At 43.9% G+C, this 13,132-nt stretch overlaps 1 protein-coding gene across 1 annotated transcript in view; it reads left to right on the top strand.

The window, feature by feature from the left end:
- Positions 1–12,862, top strand: part of zdhhc17 (zinc finger DHHC-type palmitoyltransferase 17) — a 31,190-nt gene extending 18,328 nt beyond the window's left edge. Inside the window, exons 10-18 of the mRNA XM_061080362.1 lie at positions 133–275; positions 934–1,034; positions 7,857–7,981; positions 8,799–8,861; positions 8,975–9,068; positions 10,856–10,939; positions 11,041–11,198; positions 11,344–11,438; positions 12,159–12,862. Coding sequence (XP_060936345.1) covers positions 133–275; positions 934–1,034; positions 7,857–7,981; positions 8,799–8,861; positions 8,975–9,068; positions 10,856–10,939; positions 11,041–11,198; positions 11,344–11,438; positions 12,159–12,297 — 1,002 coding nt within the window. The 3' untranslated portion in view covers positions 12,298–12,862. The remainder of the gene's footprint in view (positions 1–132; positions 276–933; positions 1,035–7,856; positions 7,982–8,798; positions 8,862–8,974; positions 9,069–10,855; positions 10,940–11,040; positions 11,199–11,343; positions 11,439–12,158) is intronic.
- Positions 12,863–13,132: the final 270 nt, after the last annotated feature.

Genomic DNA, 13,132 nt, shown 5'->3' with positions numbered 1-13,132 from the left:
ACATCCGTCTCTTATCAATCTTCATGTAATGCTCTCCACATTGAGCTCAATACTTTGCTTCCCACCTCCTTTTTATGTCATGTCTCTCTCTACTTGTCTCACTTGTTTATTTTATCCGGCCTCCTCCTGCAGGAGTTCAGGCAGAAGGTGATGCTGGGAACGCCCTTCTTGGTCATCTGGCTCGTTGGTTTCATTGCTGACCTGGATATCGACTCATGGCTGATCAAAGGCCTCATGTACGCCGGTGTCTGGATCACCGTGCAGTTCCTCTCCAAGTACGTGTCAGTCACATAAACACACTTACACTCACACACGCCTCATAGATTTTTGTCTGCTCTGTTCTTGCTTCATAATGGGTGGAAGACATATATATCCTTAATTCATTGTTCTTGCTGCTTGATGATACACTGTTTTTGTTTTAATACAAACGTCGTTAGGATTATTTATATTCTATTTCTGCCAATAGATCCCCTACACCTAAATATTACACTGCGCTTTTAAACCCCTTTACTCCTGCCATCATGTCCTGCTGCTGCAGTTTGTTGTTACTGCTTTTAGCTTTTTGACTACAATAACATAGTTTAATCAGAGGGTTGGCTGTATAATTACTGACATTCTCAGTACAAAGTCCACCTGAGGGGTGTAGAGTGCAGCTGCAGTGTGTCATCAGGTCATGGTTTGGTTTATTTCTGCTGCTGTCAGAACAAAGCGTCGGCTTCACATTCATCCGAATGTGCTACAGTGAGCAGGTTTCACATGTGCAAGAAGAATGCCTTGATGTATTGAACACATTTAATTAAGTGTTACTGTGTACAATACTTGATTAATAGGAAGTGCAGTGCAGAAATGCGATGATGGTTAGGGGTTAATGAGGACGATTGAAAACAAAACAGAAAAACATTCCTCCTATTCTATCTTCTCTTCTCTGTGCAGGGCTTTCTTCGACCACTCCATGCACAGCGCCCTGCCTCTGGGAATCTACCTGGCCACCAAGTTCTGGATGTACACCACCTGGTTCTACTGGTTCTGGAATGATATCCTTTTCTTTCTTTAGACTTCATTAGCATTGAGTTTAGGGGAATGCTACTGCTACAGCCAATTAGCTTAGCTCAGCATAAAGACTCGGGATGGGGAAACAGCTAGCCTGGCTCTGTTCACAGGTAACATAATCTACATTAAGTTTTTATGTACAAAATGACGTTTGGATTATTGTGTTCCTTACCCCCTTACTTGCACATACTACTCCATCTCTGTGATAGATGAGTGACATTGAATCAAAACGTTTTGGCATTAAGCTGGCACTCGTATAGACCTCTGTACCTCTTTCCAGCCACTCAGAGTGCCAAATGGGCTTTTGTGTCCTCATTATCATATCCTCATATCTGTTTTCACCCACAATGAGGTTTGAGACCTGGCACACACATCGTCTCATTACTGGAGTAAAGACAACAATTTAAAAACCTTGCAGTTATGTTCCGTGTTCCTCAAATGGGCTGTTTGTTCTTGGCTTATTAGATCTTGCTATCGTGCTTTTATGTATTGGGTCAACCAATATATGTCTGGCAAATGTTATCTTTAAGCAGGAAGATCTCAATGAAATAAAGGCTCGTACAAATTGAATTGTATTTTGCCAGAATAAGACAAAACACTACTAGGATAAGTACTCGTGTTTCAGGCCAATTTCAGTGGATTAAAGGAGTTGGAAGAGAGAAAGCTGTGTACAAAGAGGAGTTAATGGAAATTAAGGCACCAGAAGCTGATATGTTACGTCTCTAAATGAACACGCCGCTTCTGTGTTTCATAATCGGGAACAGTGTGTTTAGTGTGTAGCAGCTTCTGGGTGAAACCCAACAAAGCGACTCCAAAGAGTTTCTCTTGGCCACAGCACGACTCCTTTCTCATGTTATTTTGTTCATGGAAGAATGGCTGTTCTTTTTCCGGAGCCACTAATTGCAGGAGGTGAGCGGGGAGTTCTCGTTTGTGGAAAGCTTTTAATTTAATGCCTCATTGCTTGACTAATGGGAAGGGAGAGGGTCTTTGACCTGAGGTTATTGAAAGAAAAACTGTGCTCTAAGGGTCTTTTCATTTTTCATGTTGCTGGAGATGTGTTTTGAGCATATCTTTCATGGATGTGTGGCATATACTCAGCAGTAAATAGATGGGACCTCACTACAGTAAAGTGTCCTGACCTGCTCATGTGCATTCATCTTCAAAGAGCAAAGATTTGATGAGGTTAACATCCTGTGCACTGTTAGATGTTTGTTTGTACATGGATCATTCACCACGTGGGAAGCTGTCCCTTTGACAACAGACACGTCTGGTCTTGTGCGGAGACATGTGATTGAGAAAAACACTGCTTCTTTCAGACCTCTCTTTTGTCCCCCAGCTATCAAGCCTGTCATTAGGTGTGTGTGTGCGTGTGTGTCATGAATCATTTTGCTCTAATGGTGTCTCTCCTCAGCCTTTTCAGTCCACAGACGTGCTGGTTCATGCTTCTGACATCATCGAGACATTCGATATTTCTCCTACAAGACTGCAGTCATGGTCTATTCTGTTTTGTTCCGCCGCTCAATAGGAGATTTGGGGTTGACATTTGGTTTTGTCCACTTTTTTCTACTTTTTAATCAAGTGTAATGTTTCTCAAGGGCACCAAGATTTTGTGCTTGTTGTGACGAGATGTTCAATCAATCTAAAAGCACACCCAGCTTTTTCCACGAGTATCGTTTTGATACTTTCACCCCAATAGAGCAAATGTCAAGTTAAGGTCAAAGTGTGTTGTCAAGTATGATGTGTTATCCAGGTGCTGACATCTGTTGTGAACAGGCCCAAACTCAACATCTGGATGAAACATCTGCTGTCCTAGAGAGTAAAGATGAAATAATCGTTTGAATAGGGGGATATCAGCACACCCTGCACCAGCAAATCTTTTCTTAAAAGGTGTGCATAGTGTTGCACTTGCTTGTCACTTGCTTGTCAATTGATTGAACAGATTATTTTATTGAAAAAATTCGAAAAGCCATTAAAAAAAGTTGTGACAGGAGAAGATTGCTTGATCTATTTGTCCAACAAAGACGTAAAATGAAATGAGGGATGTGACAGGGAAAAGTGTTGAGTCATCGTTTTTGAGAAGCAACATTTTAGTTTGAAATGAGACCATTTCTGATTAATTTATTCTAATTGAATAATCAATCATGTAATAGTTGCGGCTCTGCCTAATTGTATGCGCAGGAAGTGAAAAGCATAGTTAGGAATATAAAAGAGAGAACCTCATTCCTCTGATAGTCCAAGCTAATCGCTGCAGGAAGTCCTTGTGATTGATGGATTTCTGAAATTCTCAACATAAATTGTATGATGTGAAAACGTGTGTGGGTTTCAGCCCAATTTCGTTCATCCGACAGCACTGCAGTTGAAGTGTAGCAATGCTTTTTACCTCCTCCTTTGTGATCTCCTGTGTGATGCCTAGGGAGGAATTGGTTTACTCGGTCTGACCCTTCAGAGCCTGGTTACGTAAACTGTGGCCTGGGGCCCAGCGTGGGTTAACGTTCATTCTGTACGTGCCTGCAGTTCTGGTGACCCTAGAATGAACTTGGATTTGTAGATGGGATACAAACCTTTCATTTGTGTGAAGGGCTGAAAGATTCCAACATGTCTTGTCTGGATTTCATGGTCAAGGATTCCTTTTCATTTGACCTGCTGTTGGTTTCTTAACAGCCCCAATGTCTGTTAGGCAGTGTCATTATTCTGCCTGGTGTTTTGCCCGTCTTCGTTCTACCTTCAAACGGTGTGTCTACCATTCCTGACCCACTTTCTCATAATGTGAGCTTATTATACTCCCCAGGCCTGTGGTGGAAATCAGATTCAATGACAAAGGTATGAGCTGAGCGATGCTACTTCTTTTGTCCTTCCCCAGCCCAGATCATATTTTCCTTATGTCTCAGGTGAAAAAAAGGGGGAAGACTTGCTCATAAAATGCTTTACCAGCGGGGCAGAAGATTTGAAAATGACAGATTTGTGATGTGTGGAATTAAGCAAGAGTGCAGAACTGATGAAAGAAGACACTGAATGCTTTGTAGAAACAATAAAAACACAGAGCTTTGATCTGTATCAGTTTAACTTAAGTTGAACCGAAATTATATGTGCTTCCTTATTAAGGGTGCAACGGATCACAAAACTCACAGTTTATGAAATATGTACACCTCCTGTAATAACATAAGAGATCTCTGATATTTTGCTCCTTTGATTCATGTAGAGCTGTATGCAGCTCTATTTATCTAATGCTCGCCCGGTCTCTCCCTCTTGCATGCTCTTGACATGGTCCATTAAGTTTTTACCGTCCACACAGGCACTCGCACATCATAGTTTCAGCTGGAGCTGTGCGTACGCAGGAATGGCATGCCATGCAGTTGTCTCATACACGAGAAGTAGTCGGTGTACCTGTCATTCAGGCACTGTTGCACGGACATGTGCCCCTGTGGTACGGCCATAGACTGGATCAACTGTGTGGGAATCATTGGTCTTGGGTGTCAGGGTGATGTAGCTTCAAATGTGTGGCCATGCTAGATGTATTGCCAATACCATATGGTTTATTTTGCCACAGTGCCTACATACCGTATCAGTTTTATACACCATCCTTCCTCCGGCATCAGTATACTGAAGTGGGAATAAGCCAAATCGCCTGCGTACATTGCAGCCCTTCAACAGACAAATGGATACTAATGGGAAGGCCCTGACTCTCTGTCCCACTGAAACCGTTTGTCTGAAGAGTTTCATCGATCCCTGGCTCAACCTCTGCCACGCCACTGGTCATTGAGTTACTAGACCAATGAGGCACTCCAGTGAGTTCCTTATGTATCAGGTCATTTCAGACGTGTGTTCTGTCAACCCCCTCTTCTTGATGGAGGTACTTTTAGAAGATCAATCTCCATGTGGTCCTCAGGGATGTGTAGAAGCTTCTCTCGCTCTGTCAGAACGTGCTTATGAATGAAATCATAACTGCGCTGCAGGGATGACCACAGAAGCTCAGTGGTCTGGTTCCTTGTCAGCAGCAAACTAGGGATGCACCGATCCGATATTTGTATCGGTATCGGTACCGATATTGAAGAAATTTCTAGATCGGGTATCGGTGACAATGGGCCGATCCATATCGGCTGATCTATTCAGTGTAATTCTATGCTGTGCGCTGTGAGTGACGTCATACGCAAGCAACACGCCGTGCGGAGCCGACAGTGCCTGGCGCCTCTCCCCTGGTTCCCGGTGCGAGCCGAGCCGCCTCCACCGGGGCCGCGGTGCTCCCCGGAGCCGGGCTGCCGGCTGCTGGTGCTGCTGCCCCGGTACCGGGACCGGGACCCGGAACTTTGCCCACTCCGCACGCCGCCGCCGCTAGCTTCCCCCAGGCGGCTGTGAACCCCGGTCCGGCTCCCGGTCCGGGTCCCGCTCCCGGTCCGGATCTCCCGCCCTGCTCAGTTTGAACGGAACCGGCGGAGCTGCAAAGTTGGTAAACTCCCCCGCGGGTGACTTAGAACTGGTGCGGACCAGGGGAATCCGACTGTTTAATTAGTATCGGTATCGGATCGGTATCGGCCGATACTAAACCTCAGATATCGGTATCGGAGGTGAAAAAAGCGGATCGGTGCATCCCTACAGCAAACCACAGTAGTTGTTGAGGCAGGTTATTTCTGTGCCTGCAGTGTCTCTCACAGTTACTAGTAGCTGCTTTCCCAACAGACCTCGAGGGCTGCAAACCTTTGCTTCTGCTTCACAGGATTTATTCGGTCATCTGTTGTGGTTCTGTCGGTGTTGGTTTTAACATCAAGTGTGTTTTGACAAAGCAGATCAGACTTCTGCCTTTGCGCACACATTTCAGGAAAACATTCTCCCACCATTGTGTTGCAGACCCCAGGAAGAATCACTGCTGCAGTGCTGGAGCTAATGGGGATCCTAACAAACCAACAGAGACTGTTCTCATTTTCAAAATCCCCTTTGCTTTTGGAAAAACAAAAGTAACCTCCATGGTAGTTGTTGGCGAACGTTTAATCACACAGTCAACACAACTTGTTCTTGTTTTCATGGCGTTTTAAGTTGGCACCCTTTTAAGTTTAAGTTTTACCATTCTCAAGGCACTTGGGATCCAAATGGTTTTTTTCACTTTGTAATAACCTGTTTCATTTTAAGTCGGAAATATGATCCAGACACATTTATGCAACACGTTGGCCAAAAATGGAAGCTTGACGGTGTGGAAGCTTTTTTGGGGGGAAAGATTATTCCAGTAAAGAAATATTGCACACCCATAAAGTTAGTGGACAAAACCATATGTAAAATGCCTTTTAAACTTTTTTCAACATGGACGGAGTAAAACCCTTTTATGTCAGTCATTTGCTGCCTTCCACTGACACTTAAATGCTTTCAACAAAATGCTTTCAAGCAGCAGTGTCTTAATTCAGCTTGTTTGACCGAAAAACTGTCACACGCAACACTTGATTTCACACTGTATTGCTCTTGATTTGTTTTCTTTTGGATCCTATCATGATGATTGACTCATAGTTTTGCCTAACAAATTGAAACGTTGAGTCACGCGTTAGCAAGTGTTGATGCTTTTGCAGTGTGTGTCACTCGGCTGGTTTCCTCTGGGAAACACACGAACACACACACACACAGCACTGACTGTACTTAGGCTAATCCACAGCTGTCACAACATATTATCTTATCTCTCCAGGGTTAGACACCAGGCTGTTGAACATACACATTTGTTTCCATAACTTAGCAATCGCATGTCTGTTATGTGTGTTAAAATCGATATGCACATTTGAATCTTCCTCCTTTACATTTACACATTGACTGTGAAACGCGTGCACACAAGCAGTGTTTGTGTAACAAAGAATATATATATATATATATATAAGAACAGCTTTTCCTCTGTGGAAGCAGGAATGCCTTATGGTCTCTTGTGTGTATTCATGGAAGGAAGTCGTGTTGAGCTGTGCTGACAGACTGAAAAGATCCCTCCTTGATGCGGTGAGTCGAGTTCAGACAGTCTGTCGGTTTGCATGTTGTTATGAATCACTGACTCACTTTGACGTCATTGTAGTAAAATACACCGAAAAACTTGACACAACACACAAGTTTTTGTCATGTTCGGCTGACGTCAGCTGAGTATTTACGAGAAGCAACAGCAGGTGTTGGTGTGAGTTTGTCATCATGTGGACCTGGAAACAACTTCTGTGGCAGGAACAACCACAGAAGTGGCTTTGTGTATTTTGGCAGGTGCTGAATAGTCTGATCTGATTTAATCAACACGATAGCGTCACAACCGGATGTAAACAGGTGTGTAATTGAAATCACAATGAAGAGGTGGACGTGATCCAACCCATAAATGTTGAACACTGATGTAGTAATGATTAGTGAGTACTCACGGGTTGGCATGGGCCTGCTGTGTTCCCATTACGAGATGTTCACTGGTTGTAGTATAAATATAGAGATTTGTAATGAAGTAGTTTACCTGCTTCTGTTTAAACTACAGTCTTATAAGTGTGCTTCTGTAAATTCATCAAGATGTGATTGAAATGTAGACTTTTGACTTTATTTCAAAGGGGTTTCAGTGACTTTGAAAGTAATGGTTGTGCTGTGTTACACAAAGGACAGATGAAGCTCCAGGCAGCAGCAGGTTACACCAGCACCTGTAATAACGCTGCAGCTTTAAATGACGTGCGGTTGTTTTGATGCAGCAGTTGTTTGTCATCAGTCTAGTAGTAGCAGCAGTGTGTTTTAAAAGGATTTGAAGTTTCTTGTGGTGAAAGTAACAGACTAAACGTGTGCAGAGAACAGCTGTTTGTCCACCATCTTCCTTAACCGAGCTGTACATCTACCTTTTGCCACCGTCCACGTGCCCTTCCTGATAAACACCCTGTTTCTGTTCTACAACTTTGGAAAATCTTGGAAGTCGGACCCAGGAATCATAAAAGCATCAGAGGAGCAGAAGAAAAAGGTTGTTATACTTTGTGATCACTATGACTTGTTTGGTGTTTTTTTCCCACTCGCACGTAAACATTTTTCCACACTGTTTTCTTATATCACGTGTGATGTTAATTGAGCTGTGAACATTTGCCCGGTGGGTTCTCCGGTCCACTGCCCTCAGTGGTCGTCCCTCTCTGTACCCTCCTCCGGCCCCCGTCCCTCATTATCTCACTCTGATCGACAACGACAGGGACTCAGCGTCTTACCAGGACCCGATTGTCCTGTGTCCTGTGATTGATGATGAGCTAAATTTACCCTGCATTGTTAGCACAGTGCAGGCTAGTCAGCCCCCTCCGATCAAAAGCTTCAAAGTCTTCCCTCCGCTGCAGAGGATCCCCTTCTACCTCTTGTTTTCCTTTGACACATGCACATAAGGAGTTTTCTAACTTCAGTTTATTTGCACAGAGACGAGCTGTAAAAACAAGATGATAAAAAACACACAGGAGGACCAAATGTCTCATTTGCACAGATTAGATAAATCCTGTTAAAGTTATATTGCCTTTTAAAAAAGAAAACGCACACACAAGTGAGTCATACTGTAAATCTCCTCGTGGCCTTTGTCCCAGTTCACTGTGAATCAGCCAACTTTCCAGAGTGATCATCCAGCTGGAAACCCTAGCTTCAGCCTGTGCACTGTCAGTAGGTCTTTTGTTGCCCTGCCAAACAGACCTCAGCGAGATGAGGTTCTCAGTTGTTGATTCATTTTTCTGCCATGTCTTTCTCTTCTTCTTTTTTTTTCCTTCATTTTTTTTAAAATCCTGCTCTTTATTCTTGTTTCTTTGCTCCAGACGATCGTGGAGCTGGCAGAGACAGGCAGCCTGGATCTGAGCATATTCTGCAGCACCTGCTTGGTAAAGTCTATCTCCTTCCCCCCTCCCCCGCAGGAACTGATAATGCATATGAGCGATTATGTCAAAAAGCAGACTCTTCATTTTAAGGATTCCTTGTTTGTGTTTCTTGACAGATACGGAAGCCTATCAGGTCCAAACATTGCGCCGTTTGCAACCGCTGCATCGCCAAGTTCGACCACCACTGCCCTTGGGTGGGGAACTGTGTCGGTACGTCATCATACACCACTGCAGATTTATGAGCATGTCAACAACCACAGCAACACATTCACTTCCCAGCAACCAGCTGCTCCTAGTTTTCCTCCTCAGGTGGAGAGTTTTGACTCTATTGTTTCAGAGCTTTAGAATTCTCTTAGCAACACATGTCCTCACTAAAGGCTCTGCTCTGACTTTATTCTTGTTCTTATGCACAACAAGGAAGAACTGAGGAAAAACTGGGAGACGAAGGAATAAAATATTCTGATCTTACAAAGGAAGCACTACGTAATATCTGCTTGATTGTAAAAATTAAAGCTTTATGACATAAGCCTCCAGTGGGACTTAAAAAAGACCACATCCTTAAAATCATGAGTAATGACAGAACCTGAATGCAGTGGAGAACTTTCAATTAAGTCCTTCAGCTGTTGAAAAAAACCTAGTGAAGTTTATGTACCTTCTATTTCTGTCTTTTTAGGGACCAGTTTGATTGTTAGGCCTTACAGTCAGATCATTTTGGTGAAATCTGGGTTATATTTGTGATGGTTAAGATTTGTGTAAAGGGCAGGGAAAGACATGTCAGTGAGTGTCCTTACACAAATAGAAGTACTAGTGTGAATGTGTCTCTGTACGTGTGGGTGTGGGGAGGTGTGTCGTCTGCGCTCTGGAGACATTTGTGGAAGGAAGGCGGGCAGGGGTCCTGTAGCACTTCCATTCTTCTGTTGGTCAGGATGAAGCTTTAAAAGTGAGGAAACTGTCTGAACAAACAAAGTTTGGCCTCATGACCACTGGGACAACAGTCCAGTAAAAAAAGTGACACAAAAAGCTTTTAAGACGTGCTCAAACATTGGAAGCAGTTTATGATGCGGTGAGGGTGAGCTTTCCTTGTACAGCATGTCCTGTTTTAGAGGTTAAATCTACAGCAAGTGCACTGACTGTCTCTCAGCAGCTAATATCATGATGTTATGTTCCCTCATAAGGCCTCTTAATGAGTTAATAGACGACCTGGTCTATGTTGAAGCTGAAGGCAATGATATCTTTCCTGTCTTCAGACATTTGTGACAACCAATCACCATGTCAAGTCTGCAGGTGTCTTCTTACTTCTACGACTGTAAAAGACGCTAATTTGTGTTGACCATGCTAGCTCAGAGGTGTGAATCCATTGTTGGCAGTGTATCCTTTTTTTACCTATCCTCCCTCTGCTCCTGATATTGGAAGATGGTGTATAAAGATGGGCATTGTGTCTCCACCTCCTCCCACTATCTAGAAATTAAACCAAAATATCCTGGACATGAACACTGCCATCTTCATCTGATTACTTCCTTTGGAGACAAGTGATTGGTGGATGGAGCTGCTGTACTGATGTCCTCCTGATGCACTCACACGACCAATCCCGTGTCAGTCTCAGCTGTCATGAGGATTCTCCCCATTTTTATGGCATCAAATAACTAATTAAAACCAAACTTACCAAAAAAATCCACATTTGGACAGAAACAATCTCTGAGGGAAATGTATCCAATGTGTCCTCTAGTGATTCCTTTAGTACTCCAGTTTACTTTAGTTTACTTCGATTTCTTTTCTTTATTTTGGTCCATGTCCCATCCACTTACATAGAGGATTATAGGTTTATAGCTTACTGCAACCAGCCACCAGTCGGCTTCACTTTAGGCAATCACGTCGTTCATCTTTACATACAGTGTATAAACTAAACCAAAATTGTGAACAAACCGATTAACATGTTAGCATTCGGTTCAAAGCAAAAGTGTATTTGAATTTGACATTTTTTGACCTTTCCTCTGCAGGAAGTGGGAATCACCGCTACTTCATGGGCTACCTGTTCTTCCTGCTCTGCATGATCTGCTGGATGATATACGGCTGCATCTGCTGTGAGTCAAAAAGGCCTTTTTTTATTATTCATTACATCAGCACAACACATACATCTTCCTGTTCCTCTGTAACCTCTTGACTTCATCTTCTCTGCCGTCAGACTGGAGGATCCACTGTGCCACCAATTACGCCAAGGATGGTTTCTGGCTCTATCTGACCCAGATTGCCTCCTGCTCCCCGTGGATGTTCTGGATGTTCCTCAACAGCATCTTCCACTTCATGTGGGTGGCGGTGCTCATCATGTGTCAGCTCTACCAGGTCCGAATTTACTTTTTCTTCTTCTGCTGAGTCCAGCTACCACAATATCAGTGTTGTAAACTCGGACCAGTTTGGATTATAATCGCTATTTCTGTCTCTTGATTCAAAAATGTCTCTCTGCTCTTTGCTTTTCCCTTCTTGTCAGATCGCTGCTCTGGGAATCACCACCAACGAGAGGATGAACGCTCGGAGATACAAGCACTTTAAAGTCACCTCCACGTCCATCGAAAGCCCATTCAAGTAAATACTCCTCTGTTATTTGTTGGCTGCTGAGAGTCTGGATCTCAGCAGGGCTTCAGGAATAACATTAAAGGGTCGCCTCGCCCAAATGAGGAAAAAACACATGTTCTCATTTAACACTGGTGTTCAAACAATGTTTAATATTTAATGAAAATCTTTAATAACTGAGTCTCCTACCGGTAACAAGTTTGATGTTTCTGCGGAAAGAGAAAAAACTGTATTCTTTGGATCCTCTTTCTACAGAGGAAATAGTCCTATTGACGGCATGTTGTTTATATTGTGTGACCCATTCCTTTAAAGACACAGATTGCATGAATTTTTAAATTTCCATACTTGATCCCATTTTTTTAGACCATTGCCTCTGAGTGTCTCCAACGAGAGAATCTGAGTGTCCGCATCCTGACACATCTTCTAAACTAGTTGGGGCACATACCTCCACCAAGGCTTATACCCTATCTCGCAATTTCAAATCAGTGTTCACCATTAATTATCCACACTGTGGAAGCCTATATTCTAATATTCTAATTTGTCCGGCCACAGTTTTGACCAAACACTGTGTCTCTTTTTCTCAGTAATTTACATTAAAATCTATAATATCTGAACCAAAGGTCCATTGTGGTGCCATCGGTTGTCTGGAAGAAGTGTGTCACTGTTGCCACTAACTGTAGCCACTCCCCTCTCTCTCTCACTGCTCCTCGTTCTCTCTCTGTCTCTCTGCAGCCACGGGTGCATCCGGAACCTAATAGATTTCTTCGAGATCCGCTGTTGTGGTCTGATCCGGCCCGTGGCGGTGGACTGGACCACGCAGTACACAATAGAATACGACCAGACGTCTGGCTCGGGCTACCAGCTGGTGTAGACAGAGGAAGAGGACGATGCCGAAGAGGAAGGAGGGGATGGGGGGGCAGGTGGAAGTGGAGTGCGGCTGGACGGATGAATAGCTTTGAAGGATTGCTCCCCCCCTCCTCTGCCCTTCCCCACCCCTCACAGTTGCGATTATATCGAAGTGATGCTGTTCTCGGGAGCGCTTGCTTTTTTTTTGGACCATCTCTCCCTCACCGATCAAAACACTTTGGGGAAAAAGAAAAATAATAATCAGCCAGGACTCGCATGCTGTTACAGGGCAACACCACAGCCACACCCCCCTCTCTCTGCCCGCACCACCACCTTTACTACTATTAATGCTACTACTACTATTCTACAACATCAGACTTCATTACCTTACCTTCACCCCTATCCAGCGCCCCCCCGCTTCGTCTCCCCTCCCGAAGCCCTTTGGACGGTGTGATGCTGCCAGGCACGAGCGGAGGGGAGGGAGGAAGACGGACGCGAGGAATTACAAAATAAAAGCTCTTCTATTTGTACTGGAGATGCGATGCTGCAGAGACAGCAGGGCCATGAAGTGGCAGTATCGCTCTTCCCCCCCCCCCCCCCCCCTTTTCCCACTTTAAACCCTTATTTATGGTGTCCCTGTTGATGTGCCCTGTATGTATTTCCGGTTTTTGATTGGTTCGGGAACCCTGGCGTTCCTGTGAGAATTAACTCTGGTGGCCGTGGAAGCTAAAGTAAAGTTGCTCTCTTGTTTTTTCTTTTGTTTTTTAAATTGTGTATTTGTTTCTCAGTATGATAGAGATAAGGGAATGTCTTTTTAACGTCTTGATTTTGCACCGTGATGATTTTTTGCGTGGAGCTGA

This window comes from Limanda limanda, chromosome 1 (genome assembly GCF_963576545.1).
Source record: "Limanda limanda chromosome 1, fLimLim1.1, whole genome shotgun sequence".
Classification (NCBI taxonomy): domain Eukaryota; kingdom Metazoa; phylum Chordata; class Actinopteri; order Pleuronectiformes; family Pleuronectidae; genus Limanda; species Limanda limanda.
The sequence above is the reverse complement of the archived record's forward strand: the minus strand, read 5'-3'. Positions and strand labels throughout refer to the sequence as shown.